The following is a 22,562-nucleotide window of genomic DNA, read 5'->3' as shown; positions in this document are numbered from 1 at the left end:
TTAATACCACGTCTGAATAGTCACGATTTCAATATAGAAATTCAGTTTTAACCTACACCTTGCATGGAGAGTGCACCTCTTTGCATTATACAAGGAGCATGAGTGTGTATGAGTGAATGACCTTCTCTCAGACTATGCTTTGTGTGCTTTGTGGTTGCTACGCAGAGAGAGGTTAAAACAGGTCAATATTATTCTTTTCACAAAGCTGTAACTCTCTTTTCATTGCAAGTTAACTACATATTATTTTCTCTTGGTATTTATGAATTAACAGTAAATTAATTACTGACCACACTGACCTGATATTTCTCAAACACAGACAGATATACTCTCCATTAGCAGAGGTGAGTGTTGTCAGACAGAGCAGCACATCGGTCAATGATGTAACAGCCACTTTGATTCACTGCAGGCCCATTTACTGGCTTGCTTTTGTATTAGTCATGTTAATGTAGACATTGGTCATGGTTAGGATGTGGATGCTGAACAGAAATGTGTAGAGGGGATCTTAAAGCTAAGATGCTGTGCTTACATGGAAACAAGAATATTAATGGATTTAGCAGCACACACAACCATCTTAACCTGAGAAATTCCTTATAAAGATTACTCGTGAATTTATCTACATGTTTCTTACATTTATGGCAACTGTCCTTGCTCTGTGTTAGAGGCCCCACATCCTTCTGAAAAACACACTGCTAAAATAAGAAAACACACTCACAAACATGTCCGATGAAAAGGCTCACGGGAGACACTGAGCGTTCTGCATCCTCAACACTTAATTAAGCAGCAGTCATTAGTTTATGCATGTGTGTTATAACTTGTATCTCCGTATAAAAAAACAGGAGATGAAAGTGTGTTTGTAGCTGTTTATCCCTCAGACTGTGTGCGTGCGTGTGTGCGCGTGTGTGTGTGACCCTGACCCTGTTTTGAAAGTCTTTTGTAGTGGGCTAATGATGGAGCTTTTTAACACTAACTATATCTGTAAGGGCCTTGATCCGCATTGGAATAGAGCTTTAATGAAGGGAAAGTAGGGCAGAAACACACAAATAAACATCAATAAACATGAATGTAGACAAACATGCATATGAAAAATTGTGCAACACACAGAGTGCGAAGGACAGGGACAGATGGCCGCTTTTTGAGATTATTTAATCAAACCCATTTCTGAAGTTTGCAAACATACTGATTCAGCACGATGAGCAGAAACAAAAATCCACATCACAGTGGATTTGAGTAGAAGAGCAACACACAAACTGACCTGCTACTGAAGGCGTGTTTGCCTTGGGCTCGGTCCATCCCTACAGGCCTCTCCACGGCGGGACCAGCTGCCTGCGGAGAGAACGCAGAACACCTTTCAGCTTAGTCGGTAATTGGCATTTGGAAAAGTGACAGTACAATGACAGAAAAAACAGCTCCAACAGCACGTTCAACTAATGAAGTGAAAGATAAAAATGGAGGAATAATGGTTGAAAGAAACATTGCAAATATCATGGATATGGAACATGAGCAGATGGATTTACTAATTGATGGAATAAAATAACCAAAAAGTTATGAAATTAGTGACTAATACCTCTTTTACTCCAAATTTAGCAGGTATGGGCGAGTATTTTTAGACACGGGTAAACCAGATGAATGCATGTTGTTCTCAAGATGTAAAATGCAAGTACGCCCTCAAATTTATGTCACAACAATGCACCAGAAAGAGTGCAGCCCCAACCTCTAGATTGCCAAAATAAAGACATAGATAAAGAAACTAGCGCATTTACCCAGGTGTCACATTTCTATCACTGCCGACCGAAGCAAGAGCTGTTCAAAAAACAGTGTCTAAACAGACTCATGTGACCCAGGAGGAAATGATCCTATCCATTCCAATTGAAGACAAAAGCCAGATATTAGTGGATGTTAGTGGGTTTTTTTGAGCAATGGAAAAAGGGCTCAAGTCGAGAAAGTAAGGGACTGGCCCTTTTTTGACTTTGGGTTTAAATGGACTACAACCAACAAGAAATCCTGAGCTCAACAAATTAGTCTGTGCAATTTGAAAGACACGGGAATGCAAGCATAAAGGAAGTGATGAATGAAGGAGCTCCTAAAGTGATGGATGGATGATGTACAAATAGCAATTATTATTTGAAGGCAAGAAGACAATGTTGTCAAGCAGTAATCAATAACACTGTCAATGGATATGGCAAGCGAGAGACAGAGCGGGTGGGTGTGAGAAAGAGGAGTGTAAATGTGAGTCAGGGGAGCTGTAATAATTACTTTATACAATGACATGGGGCTCGACACAGAGAGGTGAGCTCCACAGGGACGAGGTTTCATGACATGTCACTGTCCAACTGTGACAGAGAGTTGAATAATCTAATATTCAATAAATGACAGTGTCACACATTCTTATGTATATGACATCACACGGATACTAGAGCCCGACTGATTTATCGTTTTGAAGATTAAAATCGGCTGATATGAGCCTTTTACAGACAAAACGGTTTTGGCACTTCTGTTTTTCGGCTTTTTGATGGTGAATTTCCCAGTAGTTAATTTTACAGAATAATGAATGCAGAAAAGATTCAAGTTAACATTTTATGTTAGAGAAAATGTATTTTATATTATTCTTAATCTCAATTTGTGTTTTCTTTGTATTTTTAGTAATTCATAATAATTTGTCAAGCCTCAAGGACATACATATATATATATATATATATATATAGGTCAAGGTTTCTGTATTGAAAATGCTCTACTCATTAATATCCATATCGACTTTGTATTCATCCAATATCTGCCACATACACCATGTGTGAGTTCACAGAGCAGACACATATATTTGTTAAGCTCATATTATTTTTTGGACATTATGCAATGTCTTGTATTTTTTGGAGGGGGTTATTTCATAACATGTTGTAAGCAGTGATTTATTTTGTCAATAGAGACCAAGTTACATCTCCTCTGATGCTTTTATCATTCTGTAAAAATGTTCTTCTGGGTTTAATATCCATGCTCCAAGATAAACTCACACCAGTTGTTACTAAGATGTTGATTTCTCCTGTGTCCATTATATACATTACATTATATATCCACCAACATCCTCCTCTAATATCATCTTACAAACTTTTTGGCTGTAATTGCGTTTCTATACCTTTTGGCCTCCTCTGTCCTTCTACTGTTACCGTGTAAGAATTAACCAGAGCTGCTCAACTTTCCCCTTCTCTCATGCCGGTGACATACAATCATAGGCTCGTGGAAAATTGTGATTATTGAAAGATTAAAAAAAACAGAACTTCAAGGTCCACAAATATGACGTGCCTTCTCGATGACATGTGTATGTACACATATGGAGTGAACAGCAGAACAGTGTTCAATGTCTATTTTTATTATCAATATCAAATTTCAAACGTGATTCAGAATGAGGTTTTCTTATTTGTGGAACAAAATCCATTAGTTATGGTTTCACTCTCGATCTCAATCATGATTTCTGAGCCTTTCATGAGCCCAGGTGCTTCTAATAGGAAGATATTAAGTACATGAAGACAACAATCTACAGTTACAAGAATACATCAACACACCCTTAAGTTAAAGTTGAGTTTAGATGTCCATAATTGCTATTCACCCCAAAGCAATATGCATTATGATTGCAAAAATATGACTATATACATGCATCTATTTTAGTCTACAGCACAGTTTTAAAAAGAATGTGTGCTACATTTGAAAAGAGGAAACTAGACATTAACCCTGACTTGAGAAAGATTTTGATTTATTTTCTTTCTAAATTAAAGCTAGTTTAAATGTATGTAAAACACTTAAAAGGCCTTAAGAATAAAGACATAAATTAGCTTTGATGTAAACAATATCAAGGAATGTTTGTCTAGAAAATGAATCTGTATATCTGTCTGCATGTTCATATGTGCACGTGGATTGGCAGCGCCTGCTGAGCACATGTGTTTGTGGGAGCATATGCAGACAAACAGGTCAATAAGGCTCAATGTTAGTGGTAGCCACTAATGCACTCTTTACATGGCCTTTAGCCTTTGACCTCTCACCCTGCTGCCACATGACCTGCACCACCTGTCAGAGGAAAAAGGGATGAAGAGAGAGGGAGAAGACAAACTGAGATGAATAATGAACAGAGAAAACATGAGAAAGATGTAAGACTAAAAAAAGAGGATGAAAAAACATCAGAGCCAACAGCTGAAGTGAAAAGGTTGGAGAAGGTGAGAATGACTGACTGCTGATACAATAAACATATGTTTGGGGTTGGGCAGCCTGGAATTCAATTAGTCTGGTGTAGCTGCACATGCTGTCATGTGAGCTTACTCACTGACAGGATGACAGGTAATATTAATTACCCTCACCTCTTTGTCATAACAATAGCCACTCACACATTAATTGGAAAGTCTTTGGTGCTTAATTGTATGTCTTATTTAATAACTGCATGTAGAAGCAGCCTCTCTCTCATTCTCTCTCTCACTATATTTCTCTCTCTCTTTGGAAGAGTGGCATATTAATTAACCAAGGCCAGCATCGTACATCACTTATCAAAGGGTAATTTAGAACAAGTAAATGAATCTGAATGAATAAATGCGTCTCATTATTCATATTAACTTCACATGTCTTGGGCCCTGTTCATACATGGTATCAACATGCATCTTGGGTGATCCAATCCCACGTGGACATGCTCTGAGTACAGGTGTGAACATACCCAAGACACATTTATGGCACATTTGATATAGTGGTCATAAATATATTTCCAGTGCGGGCGATTTGGTTTTCCTGAAAAGGACAAAGGAATAAACAAATGTGTTTTTTCTCTTATTTTCTGGAAGACATTTGCACAGAAAGTGTGCTGCTGGGATGCCCAGTCTACTAGGTGAGCTCGCAATGCTCTTTCTGTGCAGGCATGAAAGCAAACTAAGGCTTGCCCTTCCGGCAGCGGATGCAGGTTTGGTTCTGACCCTGCCGTTTGCTGCGTGTCTCCACCATTCTCTCCCCATTTCATATTTTATTATTGTACAATCCAGAGGGACTAAGAACTTGGAAAGTAAAAGTTCTACAGGTCACCTGAACACTGAACTCTTCTGAAATTGAAACTAATAATAATGATTAATGAAGACCTGATGCTTTATTTTAGAAGAAGAATGGGAATACTTATGAAAAGATTCATGAGAGATATATTGAGGACAACGGCAGGGAAAATTAATACATTAGTGTGCCGACCTTGGACAGCTCAATCAATACTTGTGAGCATTAGTGGCCATCCAAAAACTGGAGAATAGAGAAGTACACATTTCCATTTTAACTCAATGACGGATAATCCTACCTTTAATAACTGCGCTTGTAATAAATGGGCTGCAAGCATTTAGTCTTTTTAGTCCAATCTAATAATTGCTAAAAGCGGATAAAAACAGTGATCTATTAGTGATATTACTAATTAGTGAATAACCAATCAGGCTGAGTGTTCCCCTAAAACACTCAGAGTGAGTAAGATAAATTAATACTAATGAATGCTGGACAGTTTGAGCAATATTTGTGAGAGAGAGAGAGTGTGTGTGTGTGTGTGTGTGTGTGTGTGGGTGTGTGTAGGTGTGTGTGTTTCAGCAATAAACATACGTAATTTAACTTGATTTATCTCTTTGTTGATGTGGATGATGAATCAAAATAAATATGTGTTTGGATAAATACCCTGTCAAAGGCCAAGAGGGCAGCACAGGTAAGCAAACAAAAAATATTCAAAATAAAGCACTACACATTTTTTTTTATTAAACTATATCCCTATTATCATATAACATATCATCTAGTGTATTAATGCCTAAAACTTGTTTTAAGAACCTAGTCCTTTGTACAGTTTATCAACTTAAGGACAAATGACAAAAATGGTAATGTGTGTGTTTTCTGTCATGTTGCTGATGGATTTACAGTGAAAAAATTAATGTATAATGTTACACCCAGAGAGGAGGAACATGTGTGTGTTTTGAGAGGTTTGACTCAACTGTGAGTTGCAGAGTAGAACTTGTCTAAGAGATCGAAAGTGCCACTTCATTTTATAAAAATGTGCAAGACAATTCGTACAAAATGGACATTGCTGCCAGGACCAGATACTTGACTAATTTGATGAAACACTTAAATGTGCATGGATTAAATTAAGAGTAGAAAGTTGCTATGTATGTGACAGCAAAAAAGAACTGACCACAGCCGTCTTTCTCTCAGCATTAGAGTCTACAACCAGGGATCCTTAATTGACGATTATTGAGAAAGTGCAATGACGGAGATTTAGCTATTAATTTTTAGTACATGTATGCTTACAGAATTCACAGTACACCACAAAAAGTATCATTCAGAAACTGCTATCAAAATCAAGGCATCGGCTTCAAACTGTTTTTAACGATACCCAGCCCCCCTCGAGTATCTGCTAAAAACAGTGAGGTTCCGTCAGTGTACTGTTTAGTGTCAGATATAGAGTCAGATATTTGGCAGAATCTATGACGATGACTCATAGACATTTGGGAAAGCACAAAGGGAAGTAGGAAAGGTATAAACACAAAAGAGCAGACACATTCACATAAAACCAGGGTACAACCCTAACCCTGCTAGCACATCTGCCAATGATCTCTCTACTTTGCAAATGTTACAAACTTATTTCCATTTTAAAATTAAATAATTAACTTGGAGGATTGTTCCACACCTACTGCATATACATAAAGGAAGGGAGCCTGCACAAAGGCCATGAAACACACATGCAGATGCACACATTTACACAAACCCTAGTGTAGCATGATGCTGCACTGCTGCACTGCTGCACTGCCTTATTAGCCCCAATAGTATTCTAGGCTAACCTGCAAAGTTGTACGTACGTGCATGTGTGGTAAGCAAGAGAGGAAGTGTGAAAGGAAAAGAATAGGGTGAGCAGTTTCGTGCCTCACTCTACTCATTTGAGCCTGGCATTTAAAAAGGAAGAGCTGCACCAGTAAATCTTTCTGGATTGAAATTAAATAAAGAAAGAGGGCAGAGAGTAAGAGAAAAGACAGAGAGAGAGAGAGACAGAGAATTACTGCAAGAGGAGTACTTTCTTCCCCTCATCGCTCTCTCAAAAGGCCAAGTGACAATTTGAACAATTACCTAGCGCCATTACCTCTATCTGAACTTGGTTGGTTGAGAGGAGACAGACCTATGAGCAAGTGACTGAGTGTGTGTGTGCGTGCGTGCTTGACAGAGGATGTGAGTGACAGAGCGAGGGAAAGTGAGGAAGAGAAAACAAATGATATATGAGGACGAAGAGAGGGGAAAACTGAAAGAGACTTTCTTTATATATATCGGTAACAGTTGGTTATTGCAGGAGAGCAGGTCTGGAACAAAGAAGCTTGGACAGAGGGAAGATGTGAAGCACTGAGGACAGAAAGATAGAAGAGAATTAGTAGATCAGTGGTTATTTTCATACTTATGATGCATTGAATTTATAAAATGGAATTATATGAATATTGGAATCCCAAACTCCATCAACATGACAGTTTATATATTAATATTTTTTCTTTTTCCATTGCTTCAAGTTAACATGTGTAAAAATATAGAGGTATAATTGGTATTGAACATACTAAACTATTTGTAACATAATGCATGATACTATCTATAATATTATTAGTATAAACGTGTATCTCCTTTTAATTACTTTATCAATATCAAAGCTTTTGAAATGTATTTCATGATATTTCATTGTCAGAGCTTGTATTTGTTTTGACATATTCTGAGCAAGTCGGTCAGTTGTCAAAAGCACTTTGAACTGTATGAAAGGTGCTATACAAATAAAGTTTGATTAATTGATCGTTTAAAAAACCAGTAGATTGATTATCAACTATGATATTACAACTTATTTTAAACCTGCATTAAAAACAAGTATTTGGACATCGACACATCTTTTGTTCTTGAAAATTGTAAATAACTGTTGGTGTGACATATATACGTCTGTTAACATGGCTTTAATCTAATCCTTCAAAGGTTAGCTTTGTCAAGATAGTTTGCAAGTAGGTCAATAGCTAAAATGTATTTGTCCAAGTTTCCAAAAGACTGAGCTATAACGTGTGAGTTTCAGTCTGTTGATAGCCATTAAAAACAATATTGCGTATATTTTTAAGCAGCAGAAATCATATGACTTCAATTCTTATTCAAGGCAAAACTATTCTGATCAAAGCTCTCACACTTTATCCGTGAACTGGGTGAGTACAGAAACCTGAGGTCCGAGCATTAACTGTAAAGAGACACAGAAGCACAGCTGGGGTAGTTGAAATTACATATATGCATGCTAACGTGTAGGCACAGCAACACATAAACACCCAGACGCACAAAGTCTGGATAGGCCTACTGTGTAACTGACACCCAGCAATATTTCATATTGACAGCCACATAAGCGATAGTGTGCAATAAAAACAGAGCTAAGATGTGAGGAGTGGAGGGTGAGCTCAGAACAACATGATCTACATTCCTGAGCTTCCACTTACATTCGACCAAAAAGTGGATTAGTGGATTAGTGTTAGCAGTTTTTATTTATTAGTCCAACTAGGTTTCATTGCTGCTAAACCAGGGGTTTGGAAGTTATTACTTAAAGTAACAGTCTGCAATTGATTCGGGATCGGAACATTCAATGCATTAACTTTTATTTAAGTTTCAAGCAAACATTCAAGTTGAAGATGATGACAAATGTAAACACATTCATGCCCAGTGGGGAAATTGCATTATTTGCCTGCAATCAGTTGAATCTGTAAGCAAAGAATGTGTGATTGTGAGACACTGACCCTAATGTTTTCTGGTCAAACTGTTATGGCATGATATACGGTTGTCAAACTGAATGTGCTGTTTTTTTGCACATGCCCATGTGACCTCTGAACTTAACACCAGAAATCAAACGTCCACTGATAGTAAATTCTGCAGTATCAACACAAAAACGATTCTCTCCAGCAATTAACGTTGCCTTAACAACAATGTCAATGTTAGAATATAAGCAACATGAGCCACAGATTAAATTATAGCTATATCCCAATTTAGGGGCCGCTTCCTTCGTGGGCTTTGTAGAGTGTGAAGTCCGAACCAAAATCAGACGGTCTGGTCTATGGAAGATTTCCATGATTAGCGTCACCGGGTTGTCCTGTCAACACAGCTGCAGGTGGATACGACCAGAAATGTTTAATTCTCATTGATTTTTTAATGTGTACTATTCAGTCTATACTTAAATCCTTACTTATACTCCCTTGAGTACTATACTTATATAAATATCTTACATTTTGGTTTAAACTATTGCCACCACCATTTTCAATTGGAAAAATAGTTTGCCACCAAATTGTATTGAATCCTGGGATAGGTTGGCCAGAGAAGGATCAAACCATAGGAGTTTTAGTTGCTTGTGCATAAAAGGACAAATCTGTTGGCTGCATTTGAAGGAGCCTTCAAAATGGGACAGCCTAGTTGTGCCACCGTTACGCAACCGGTCATCAATGGAGCCTCAGAGGGATGCAGCCCCTGAATTGGGACACAGCATATGTTATCATAACATGAGGTGTGGGCAGGACTTTGGACTTCTAACGTTGCATGTTGTCATTAACATGTTAGGTTACCCTCAGCAACATTAAGCAGGTAGAGTGGCCACCTCTGAGAACCAATCACATTCCCCAAAAGAACTGAACCTTGCAAACAGGCACGTCTATGAGGAATACAGCAGGGGTAAAAAAAGATGTTTGTCCAGTGAGGAATCTCAAGGGTACAGCGCTCACTACTCAAGAGGCCAATCAGGCGTGGCGTTCATTTAACCAGTGAACTTGAGGGATTTGCTGAGTCCAGCCGTCTAAAGGGAATATTAAACTGCAGCTCTACCATAACAAGTAATAAAGAATACAATCCAACTGAAACACTATTTTAGCCTGATTTATAACCAGCTTCTCCCAGGTCTTATGAAATGTGAAAGAGGAAATTTAGGATTACCAATGATCCCTAAGCAAAATTTGAAGTTTACAGACCACATTCGACAGATGGTGCAGCTTCTTCTCAGTACAGTCTGAGGGTGTCTGTTGTTTTTAATCCCTCCACTTTTCCAGTTTTTCATTTGAAGTTTGAAATTGGAAGATGATAGATACCAAAAACCCTGTCAATATAGTTTTACATTTCATCTCTTATGCTTCTCTAGACACAGGCTGCAGATGGGCTGTACTTGAGTTTGGCTGAGGGAGGTCCATGTATAGTTGTGACATCACACAATAACAGTCTCAATGTCTCTTTATAAAGCACAGTTTCCAAATATGGTCTGTGAGCATTTTCTCCATAGATGCCTTTTTGAAAAGTTAACAGTATTCGTATACCACCTACACCTTCTGTACATTTAAAGAGGGCTTCTAAAAGATGAGACCTTTACAATACACTGGATTAAAACAACAAATAAGGGTAATTTAAATGCTCTGCATGCGTTTTACCTTTGGGGAGTTTTTGTATTTAGCACAGAACACAGGAAGCAAACTGAAAAGTTGGACAGAGGGATGTTCCAGCAATGGAAATAAACATGGATAAATGTGGATTTCAGTGATTAGTTCCACAGATATCTTATTTCCACAAAGAGGAAATAAGAGATGCAGCAAAAAACATTTATTAGCTTCAGAAGAGATGGAGCAGCAGTTTGAACATGAGGCCAGGTCAAAAGGTCAAAGTGGCAAAGCCTGGCTTTTTCCTGCATCGAGAATTGCGAAGCAGCCACAATTCAGAACAGTGGAAACCGCTCACAGTGATCATGTTTGTTCAGGCCAGAGAAATTATGCCATAATATCAGCACTGATCACCATATAATGATGAATACTTTTCTTTAATTAGTAAAATGCACGCACTCACACACAAAAACAGTTGGAACTGGGTACAGAGAGGTACATAATCTGACTTAAAGTATAAAAGAAGAATGTACAAAATTCCAGATGTCATAGAAAGATGGTATAGATCAATTAAATAAAAGTTGAAAAAGTTTGGCCAACAGTCATAAGGAAGGAGGAAAGAGAAAGGGGGTGTGGAAGCAAAGGCTAAAAGGAGAAAGGAACAAGTGTTTGCCCTCTGCCCTTTCGGGAAAGACAGAGAAAGGATGAAGAGTGAAAGAAATCTGAAGACTCATTTGTCTTTGTTAGTTGAGTCTGATGTGACAAAGTGTGACTTACTCAGACAGAAGATAAGATACCTCACCCCCAACACTTAAACATGCAGCCAGCACACACACAAACACACATTGCTGACCAAGTAAGTTACTCCTCATCTGTTCCACAAGAGGTTAGGTTTTTATTGGTGTTTGTCTGTCTGTTGGCAGGATTACATGAAAACTACTGATCAGATTTAACTGAAAATTGGTGGAAGGCCAAGAACCTATTTACCTTTGGAGCGGATCTGATTAAGACGGCAGATACAGGATTTGTTTTTTCACTTTCTCTAGCAATGAAAGATAGGGTGTTTGATTTTTTTATCGTATTTTGTGAAATAATGCAAAGCTTTTAATTTGCATGTGTTTATGCGTCTGTATGGTGAGTGTTTCTTAATATGCTGATATCTGTGTTCAATTAAAATTATCTGTGTGAGATGACGTGTAAACACATTGATACATTTTGAGGTACTGCATGTTCAATGGATCTATACAATTACTCAGCATATCTCAATAAATCTTTCTTTGCACTGACAGCTGTGCAAACAGAGAAGAATTTCAGACATTTTCTAAACCAATTTGACATTTTTGTTGTTTTGTATGTAGGGTTTTCACAATAATTCCAACTGAACAAAAGCACGGAATTGTATTACTCCTTGTGGTAAAATCTGATCTAGCTAGCTGCAAAGACATAGACAAGTAAGTAGTGAAACAATGAGTATACTAATTTATATTGATCATTTGCTGAGCTTCAGCAATGATGTGAAAATGAAGTTTGTCCTGGGAATGCTGTTTGAAGTAAGGCCATGGGGTCATTAAAATCAAAGTGTTTACCCCCTTGGGAGTCTTAATGTGCTCAGCATATTTAATGGAAATCTGCCAATTAGATTACAACAGCACTGATGCATCATACTATATCAATATCTTACAAAACCTGATGAACCTACACAAGCACATGGAAGCTGACAGAAGACTGTAGCGAAGAAAAAAATGTTTGTCTTGTAGGCTTCACCCCTTATAAAAGTAATGCTAGAAAAAGTGCAGTATGTGGGGTCTTAATGAAATAATCCAATATCCATTTCTGAAGGGGCTGTAAAGTGTTTCTTGAGTGTGGTCACATTTGTGCAAGGGCTATTTTGCTGCCCCCCTGGCACAGGTAGGTGGAGAAGTAATTGTTGGTCTTTACTGGCTCAGTCATTCTCTCCCTACTTTTGCTTTCATCATCAATGCTTGTCTTACTGGATTCCAGAGATGGAGCAGTCTTTGCAGGTCAGGGTTATTTTAATATCCACACTTTCCCATCCCATGAGTCAATCCACAAAAATATGCATTATTCAAACACCCAAGCGTGATCTGACCTGCCCACTGCCTGACAAGTGGTCTGGGTGCATATGGCTGTGTGATAGAGGTAGATTACTTTATAGTACAGTCAGAGGATAAAAGGGACCTGAGACATCGAGTGTGTGCGCACGTGTTTGTGTGTGAAAATCTATCCTACATGTTGTCACCACTTGGTTAAAGGGATTTGTGTGTCCATTAGGCTTTGGCCTTAGTGACAGAGAAACAATGCTGTTATGTGTTGTGATAACAATGTGTGTTTCAAACTGATTGTGTCTTTACATTCAGTTGTCTTCGGGTCTTACCATCTCAGAGGAGTCTTCATTGAGGGAGGGTTCTGTCTCTGTCAGCTGGGGGCTGAGGGCTGACTCACTGCTACTTCTCACCAGCAGGGGGGTGTCTGTAGAAAACAAACAGATGACATATGATGACATCGTTCAGGAAATATTTTCCCAATAAAGCCAACTCTTAAAAGATTTGGGTGACACCTAAACAGCAATTGCAGGGTGATACTGTGTACTCTTTACATATCCATCAGTAGAAGAGACACAGATATATAACCACAACATGATACAAACTTGGAACCAGTCATTGTTACTTCTTGTCTTGCCTTAGGGACATTAGCTTTTCACACAGCATCAAACTAACGAGGTGAAAAAAGATAAGCAGAAGCAAAGACATGAGTGTGTTTATACAACATGCCTGCATAGACTGGACAACAACAGAACGTGTTTAGATAGATGTTAAACGATCTGTAAATCAACCACTTTTCCCCCAGTTCTTTGTTTATAGGATGTGTGTGAGGAATTTGGTGACTTAGTATCAAACACAAACAGTTTAAGCTGCAGAAAAATGATTTGATACATGATTAAAAGGTTCAAAAGTAGAGCACCAATGATTGATCGGTACATTTTATATCATGTATAATGCTCTACATAGTTGGTTGTATAAGTTTATGGGTAAACTGTATTTTACAAAGCCTAAAATGAATTAAAACAACGTCTTAGAAATGTTATTTAAAATATACAATGCCATAAATTTGGAATTGGAAATAATCAAATTTGTTTTATAATATCGGAATTAGCATCTGCCCTCAAAAGTCTGTTTCTTTTATAACACCCCTAAGATAGCATTTTATTAATGTTTTTCCTTTTATCTTTCAAATTAGTTATTCTGTATTTGCCCAATGTTTCACTTCTTCCATTCAGTGTCCTCTGGTTAAAACCAGAGAAACATCTCTCTGTCAAAATGTCTCAGTGTGAAAACCTCTTATCAGACGGTTGATGAAGTCAGAGATATGAGACAGAGAGAGAGAAAAAAACAAGAAAAACTGCAAGAATAGTGTCTACAGTGTTCATTGAGCTTTGCTTCTAAAACTAAAGCAAAGCTCAATGATACATGTGTGTATACACACACACACAGAAACTGTCTTAAAACTGCTAATGCTATTTTGATGAAGTCACAGTTCAGCAAAAATCAGGTCTAATAATAATCTTTTAGATGACAAGATACAGACCTTAAGCTAATCATGCCACACTTCAGACACGAGTTTGCAATTCTTTGTGTGTGTCAAAGAAAGATGAGGAAATAAGACAGACGAGAGGAGAGATCATTTTTTGTTGTTGCGTTCACAAAATACATTTTCACCCCGTCACTGGAATGTGCATGTGACATCAGTCTGAGACACGTCAGAGTGTGCTGTCAGACACTTCCATTACTCAGTGTAATGAACTAATAGGTTGTTAAGATGAGTGTGTTTTAAAAAGTTTCACATCAATCATATCCAGAGCTAAATTTAAACCAATGTAGTTTTTAAAAAATTGCATCAAATGCCACTGATGACGAGGCAGAATGAGCAAAAAAATTGCCACATTCACATTGTTTTATATTTTTCTTTATTGAAATAAAAAGCAGATGTTTTATGACTGGTGGTTCATGTGCATTAAGCATTCAACAAGAATTCAGAGAGGTCCAGATTGAGAATCTTTCCTCAAGCAAAGGTCCAGAGAATCATAATGTCTAACTATTGTTTAATTCCGTGGAATAAATATTGAAACATTGTATGTATTTGCATCTTTGAGTCCTCGACAACTATCAAATCAAATAAACTATAATGAAATAATATTTTAACAATATGTATTGTTAGTTTTCCCATTGAAAAGGATGGATTTTATATAAAACTATAATACAAAATATGAGATGAAGCTGTGCCAGTTAAAATAGCGAGTAGTCAAAGAGAGCGTAAATCTAAAATATTAACTATGGTAATATCCTTAGGGCTTCACACAATACCGTAAATCTGTAAATCATCCATATTCATCAGCACATGTTCATATCTGCTGTGTTACAGCGGTATCGTTATACAGCTCATTCCTGAATGTTGTTCTGGAAGATGTGCTTATTGTGTTTATTATATCTATAAGGATTCTGAAAGCCAGAATGTGTAAGAAGTTAATGAATGATCCTTTCTTTTCACATCCCTTCAGTGAACACACTGGTGTTCATGCATCCAAATGGCCAATAAGTGGCTGATTTGTAGATCTCTGTGTACATATAGGTAACATATGATAGTGTCTCTTTCCTCTTCACATCTCATCAGCCCACTGCATAAAATCATCATTTAAGAGAAGCTGATGGATGGACCACACCACAGTATTGCTAACGCTGCCACTGGAGCTTGGAGGGATAGAGAAATGGAGGGAAAAGTCAACACTGCAGAAAGCTATGCAAATAAAAAACATTTATAACTAGATGTATTATTATGAGCTGTGTGGTGCACTCCTAATCCTCAAATCTACCATGCATTCCATTTCATAGGGCCCATCAATCCATATGTACATTAAGAACGTTGTCATGTTAGCTTCTATGGTTCCACTGGGGATAAAATGAAAAAGGTGGTGGTAAGGGTGAAGGGAACTCTAAGTGAGAGGACTTCTCAGCACACATGCCAAATGATATTTGTAGGGTCAAATATTGATTGTCACAAAATGGACCCTTGGTGCTCTTAAGACTGGCGGGGGGATATGGATTACATCAAAGTCAATCAATTCATCTCTTTAAGGAAAGGCAATGAAGGGGGGATAAATGGACTGGGGACAAAAGAAGCAAAGACAAGAGACAGAGGTCTGAGATGGACAAATAAATGAATAAATGTATATGCTATGTACTGACATACTCAGATAAGTGCCATTCTCTAACCGTGTTATAATTCTTTCTATATGCCAGTAACCATTCCAAGATCAATAATTGTCTTACCACACAGGTCTTCTACAATTTAAAGTCAGTTATACAGTAGATCATCTAGTAACCACAGCTACAGTCTATTAAGCTAAAAGAAATGCTACTATACAGAATGACTAGTTCAGCAAAAAGTCCAAAACACATAGATAATTCAATTACAATGAGATATGGCACCAGCAAAGCCTGAAAACAGAGAACTCACTATTTTGCATGCAAATAATAAACAGTTAATCAATCAAAACAGTTAAACCTGTTTCTGTTCCTCAAATAATCAAATAAATCGACTTATCACTTTAAAGTTTCCTTTGTATAACAGCTGCTTATTACCTATTCTTCCAAAGTTACCATGTTCGCTTTGAATCTTGATATTTGTCTGTTTCTTAAATTCCAAATCGAGACTGAAGTGTAAAACATCACATAACTATGTTATATCTCATACTACCTGATGAGTGCAGAAGAACATGTCAGTACAGAGACGGGGGACACAACTGAAGATAAGTTCAATCAAAGGGGCAATAAAAAGAAGAAAAAGGGAAGGAAATCTGTTAACAATAAAAATGGAAGTGAGAGACATGACAGAAAGAAAAAAAGATGAGGAAAAAAACGATTTGAACAAACTAGGATGGCATGAAGACAGTTAAAGAGAGAGAGACACATGGTTAGAGTGAGAGACACATTAGACAGTAAAAAGAGACCCAAGTCTGACCTTCCCATATTGACAGTGATGGTCTCCAGAGCTCAGTTACCTCTAATCTCCCATGACAGCCACACATTACTACTAATCTCTGCTGACAGGCGACCATACTAAAACAGACTAAACTTCCTGCCTTAACAGTGTCTGGATCATACAGCTAAGGCCCCTTCACAACTCAGAAAGGTCACAAAAACTGAAATGTCATATCTGTTATTACTGCCAGAACTAAAGCTAGTAGTATAGATGTGAACAAGCTTTCTCCTGTTATTTTTTCGGAAAGTATTTAGACCTCTTCACCTTTTTCACATTTTGTGATTTTGCACCTTTAAGCTAAAACTGTTTAAATGAATTGTTTCCCTCATACATATTATAAATAAAAAACTTAAATTGTGCTTATGTATTGAAAGGCAAAAACATATTGACACATATCAACAGTATTCAGACTGCTTAACTCAGTACTTGAAGCATCTTTGGCAACGATTACAGCCTGAAATGTTTCCACATCTTGATTGGAGTCTGCCTTTTGTAAATTCAATTGACTGGACATGATTTGGAAAGGCCCACATCTGTCTGTCAGGTCGCACAGCTGACAATGCATATCAGAGTAAAACACAAGCCATCAGGTCAACAAAATGTGTCCACAGCTCAGAGACACGACTTTGGCGTCAAAAGGAACTCTTCGGCACTGGAGGTTCCCAAAAACCATGTTGTAATCCATAATTCTTAAATGGTAGAGGTTTGGAACTACCATTTCTTCCTAGAGCTGTTCACCTGGTCAAACTAAGCAATCATGACAAAATGGACTTGGGAACAGCAGTGGCAGAGAACGCAATGGTCACTGGCTGACTTTGAGGGATCAGGACCACAGCTTGGGCAAAGGGTCCTCAGGAGAGGTGTTCCTAAACTCACAGCCAAGTGACAACTCTTGATGTCCTTAAGTGAAAATGTCTGTCCACTGACCGTCCTCATCCAACCTGAAAGAGCTTGAAAGGATCTGAATAATGGAAGAAAAGCCCAAAATACAGCTGTGCGAAGACTTGAGCATGTAATAATTTCCAAATGTACTTCAACTAAGTACTAGGTAAACAGTCTGAATATGTTTGTCAGTGTGATATTTCACAGTCAAGTTGTCCCTGTCATCATAGGCTATTGCGTGTCAATTGCTGAAAGAAAAAAAATTAATTAAAATGATATTAACAGAAGACTGCAACATAACAAGTTGTTACAAAAGAGACTGGATGTGAATACTTTCTGAATGCACTGCATGTGAAATTAGATTTAAGCCAAGGGGACCCAGAAGAATTGACTTTTCCTGCTTTTATCTACTGTATAAAATTGTGCTTATGATTTTTGATTCAGCTTGGGCGTTCTTAGGCGTATTATACTGCTTGACATCCTTGAAGCTGAATAAGAAATTTCACTGGCTTCCACAAATACAACAAGGATGGGAAATAATGAAACATTCTGATATAATGAAGTTTAGAAAAGATGCATGCGCCTTATCTCACTGGATTTGATATATTAGCGACATTTTGAAAACAACCTTGACAGATTATATTTAAATGTCAATTGCCCAACAAGATAGATGATAGAATGTCTGGAACTAAGCAGATATAGAATATACAATTCAAAATAAAGTGATTAGGAGGCAACTGGAATTAATAGTTTTCTGTTAATTGTAGGAACAGACAATCCATCCATCACCTGCTTGATTCATGAGGCAAAATTTAATTTGGACAAGTTACTGTGCCCTCTCACATCTACAATACCTGCACTGACACAGAAAATGACAGAGATGAAGCGAGGGATGAAGAAAGCAAGAAAGAAAAAGAGGGACACAAAAAGAGAGGCAAAGAGGGGGACTATGAGAGAAAGTAAAGGTCATGCAGATAGGTCTGGTCCAAGTAACAGTAACCAGACACAGACATCAGTTTTTACTCTGCAGACTGACAGAACACATACACTTCCTGTCTTCTCTTTCTTCTACCTCTCCTCGTCTCACTCGCTTTTATCCTCATCTCAGTCTGCATCTCAAAGAACGTGCTGCCAATATTTTAGTTCTATCTTATTTTCTCATTTTCAGTGTCCCAAAAAATAGCCATCACTACCTGACCTTTGTCAGTAATACAATTCAGTAAGTATCAAATATACATCATTCTAATAATATCTACAAAACATACAATATATGAATCTGGAAGTAGGAATAGACTACATCGAATTAGACATGAATAAAACCAGTATCAAAATGTCAAGTATGTATTTTCCTTTTTGTTATTGTATTTTCTCATTGTTTTATGTTTACATATTATTCATTCTATCAATCACTCCAAAATGGTGACTTGACTTCGATCCTTCACTGACTTGGTCTGGCAGCCAAGATCCCCATCAAATCTGAGCCCCACTGAACCTGTTTCTTGTTAAACATCAGTCATGGCACTGACCCGTTTATGCACTGACCCACAGGTTACACCTAAAAACTAAAAGGGTTCCCAAAGGATTTTTTCCTTAAGTTATTTGAAAGCAGTTATGCCACGTAAAAATAAACCTTGGCATCCATCAAAACGTCCCAGTGAAAGTCAGCAGTGGGAGAACTCATGAAAATACTAAGAGCATTTTGTCTCTGAGAGGCGGCAGGATGAGAGACAGAGCACTTGGCTTGACTGTCGTCCTGGTTTGTCTTCACAGGCAGACTTTGGATGAAATTCTGTGATTTGATGACAAATGCCAGATTGTAACTGATTCTAAGGTCATTGTTTTTCCTAGGAAGAGCACAGCGGTACTACATTTAGTGAGAGGTTTAATAGGAACACCATACAAATACTGCTCAGCTCCTCCCTTTGCTCTTAAAACTGCCTCAGTTTTTTATGGCATGGATTCCACAACATGTTGGAAACTTTCCTGTGAGATTCTGCCCCATGTTGACATTGACTGCGGAGGCCCCTAAAGTTCACTGAACTCACTGTCGTGTTCATGAAACCAGTTTGAGACGACGTCTTAGTGACATGAAACCTTATCATGCTGACAGTTGCCATTCAGAGATTAAAAAATGTGGTTGTAAAGGGATGTATAATACCCAGACAGGCTGTGGCATTCAAATAAAGATTGATTCTGACAATTTGTGTGCCTCAGCAGAAATGGAGATTCATCAGACCAGGCTAAATTTCCCCAGTCGTCAAATGTGTTGTTGAGCCTGTGACCACTGCAGCCTCAGATTTCTTTTCTTGGTTGCAGGGAATGGAATCATCTTCTCCGGTTGTGGCACATCCTCTTCAAGCTTCAGCGTTTCAAACCTGTCCTGGCCATTCTCCTCTAATCAAGGCATTTATGTCCACAGACCTGCTGCTTCTGAGGAGGTCAGCCAGGAAACACTCATACCAGCACGTCTGGTACCTACAATCACTGCCACGGTCCAAGTCACTGAGATCACATGTTTTCCTCATTCCGATGTTTGATGTGAGCATAAGCTGAAGCTACTGAACTGTATCTGCAAGAATTGATTGGATAACTGCATGATTAGGCAGGTGTACAGGTGTTCCTCAAAAGTGCTCAGTGAGTGCATTTCAACTTTTGAGGTTATTTACACATCGTGTTAGAAAAGACTGAAATTATGGTTATTGAACTATATTAAATAATTGTTCATATATGTGCTTATGATGTAGCAATGAAAAAGAGTTGAAAAATAGTTTTAAAATATAGCTGTATATTTTAATTTCACCTCTATGCTATGTAGCTCTCCAAACATGAAGATTTGATTGTTGGGGACTCGACTTGTCTATGAACATGCCCAGTGTCAGGACTGGAGCAGGCACTACCAAAATTAATGGAAATTTTCTTACTGGACTTGAGCACTGAAGAATTGACTTCTATCTCTCCTCCTGCAATTGGCTGGAAGGCCGAGAGCTCCGACTGGTAGAGTTCAGGGCTGGGGGCTAGGCTCGTGTTAGCCACGCCCCTCTGCTGGGCTTCCTGTTCCTCATACACCGCCATCAGCTAGAAAAAGGAACACAAACACAATGCAGCTGGTCATTTTTCAATCTTCCTTTAACCTCTATTCCTTCCATTCATTATGAACCCAGTATTTGGGTTAGAGAGCAGAGCAGCAGGAATTCTGTTCTAAGCTTCTTATATAACTCCACTCACAGTCTCTCCAGGTTTTCTACTTACTCTCCATTCTTGTTTGCTTCATAATCGCTGTGCAAATTGCTGCCCTTTACTTGCATTAACACTCACAGACATTTTTAAAGCGTCCTTGGGTCCCGCGAAAGGCATTATATAAATTCAAGCCATTATCATTATTATTATTAAACATTTGAAGGTTGCATGAATGCATTTAAGTCAAGGGCAAAATGATGACGGAGGACACTAGATTCAGATCCACACAAAGCAGCACAACCAGGCACTGACATGTCATCTCAGCTTAAGTAAAATAAAATAGACATGAATTTGCAGTTATAAGCAGGTGTAAGACTACAGTCCAAAAATTTACATCAAAGTCCCTCTGGCCACCTTCTTTATATAAAGCAAAAACAAAGGCCACAACTTTTTGAGTGGTTGTTTGTATATACATTGCAATACCTTGTGGATGAGGACGCTATAGAGGACGTCCAAGGAGCCCAGCATTCCTGTTACAGTGTGTGTCTACTGATCAACGACTGAATCCATTCGTGTCTCCCCTCTGCATGTGTGCGACTCCCTACTAGCTCTAACTGTTATATAGTGGAATCCCTCCCTATTGAGTATAGCACTGAGTCTGCGTTTAACCTAACATGGCACACGGCTTGTCAACACAGTGTTCTAGGGGCCTCCATGCAAAAGCTGAATAGACCTGTGTGTACATGTGTGTGTCATGTCTATAGTGGTCAAGAGTAAAGAAAGGGGACTTTACCAGTAAAGCCAGAGGCTTCCTGCTACACTGGAACCCACAAGTGGGTGAAGCACTCTGTCATTTACAAATACACATACAGACAACAAACTAATCTTCACACTAATACACAGTTGGACGTCATTGCAGTAGGGAAAAAAACAATTAAGCCGACATAACGAAAATGCAATTCTAAAACAAAAAGCTATGTCAACAATCTAGACTAAAAGCTCAGTTGCTAGTCCAGTCCTGGTGTCATTTTCAAAGCCAACCTGATAATTCAAGAGGAATTTCACTAGAAGCTTCTTGATTGGATATCTGCAAGTTGGAAAACAAAAACCATGTTGTGTGTCCCAAACATGAGACTGTGATTGTGATTGAGCGCCAAGTGTTGGGCCAATTGCAAAACGTAAACGCAATGCATACAGTCCAGCATGCTATGCAAAAATCTGTACAAAATAGTTGTTTTGTGTATTTCAGCTGTACATGACTAAGATTACATAAATACAGTATTTTCAACATAATCTTGTCATTCTTCCATTACTTGTTGGATTTACTTTGAACTTCATTAAATCCAGTTGAATGTTCTTTTTTAAAAACTTATTTTCAAAGTACAAAAGCTTCTTTTTTTTGTATGTGTGTGGATGTATATGTGCACTTTCTCTTTCCAGCATAACGTCGCCTGGCAGAGAGCAGAACAGTGCTGTTATACAATATTGCACCTTTCGCACCATCTTCCCATCTATATCTCACCAACTATTCAGCAAGACTGACACCTCTCAGTCTCTCACACATTCATGTTCTGTCACACTCCCCACTTCCATCTGCCTAACACACATCTCTCTCATTGTCTTGCTCCATCTTTCCTTTTCTAATTTTTGCCCTCATTTTTACTTTCTTGTGCATCCCCATCCTTTCCTCTTTCCTCCTTCCAACCATCTCTTCTGGACCATTACTTCATATACAGACCTCTCAGTCACACCCATGCTTGTTGAATAAAATCTTAGTATAGTTGTGTTACTACAAGTTTGAGAAAAACAGCTTGCCTCTTGATCCAGTTTCAGTAAATCTGTCTTGAGATGTTGAGAGAGAGTCAGAACAAGAGCAATAGCTTAGCTCACGCACACATACGCGCATGCACACACACACACACAGGGGTGGAAGAGATTCTTCAAAAAGAACATCTGAAAGAGCGACAGGGAGAAAAACAGGTAGACAAATTCTACACAGCCTTACAGAGTCTCTTAAAAAGCAGAGTTGGAAAGAAAGGAAAGACAGCAAGATGAGACAGGGGCGGA

The 22,562-nt window shown here is 38.2% G+C and overlaps 1 protein-coding gene across 5 annotated transcripts in view; it reads right to left on the bottom strand.

Moving 5' to 3' along the window:
• pard3bb (par-3 family cell polarity regulator beta b) overlaps window positions 1-22,562 on the bottom strand; it is a 196,802-nt gene that overhangs the window by 134,220 nt on the left and 40,020 nt on the right. For 4 of the 5 annotated variants that reach the window (XM_020090080.2, XM_020090077.2, XM_020090078.2 and 1 more), the window contains exons 4-6: window positions 20,240-20,393; window positions 12,775-12,869; window positions 1,253-1,323 (exon numbers count right to left, since the gene is read on the bottom strand). In XM_020090080.2, coding sequence (XP_019945639.2) covers window positions 1,253-1,323; window positions 12,775-12,869; window positions 20,240-20,393 — 320 coding nt within the window. Of the gene's footprint in view, window positions 1-1,252; window positions 1,324-12,774; window positions 12,870-20,239; window positions 20,394-20,978; window positions 21,139-22,562 lie in introns of those variants that run through there. The other variant, XM_069532864.1, reaches the window with a different exon arrangement.

This window comes from Paralichthys olivaceus, chromosome 10 (assembly GCF_024713975.1).
Source record: "Paralichthys olivaceus isolate ysfri-2021 chromosome 10, ASM2471397v2, whole genome shotgun sequence".
Classification (NCBI taxonomy): Eukaryota; Metazoa; Chordata; class Actinopteri; order Pleuronectiformes; family Paralichthyidae; genus Paralichthys; species Paralichthys olivaceus.
This window is presented reverse-complemented; position numbering and strand designations above follow the sequence as displayed.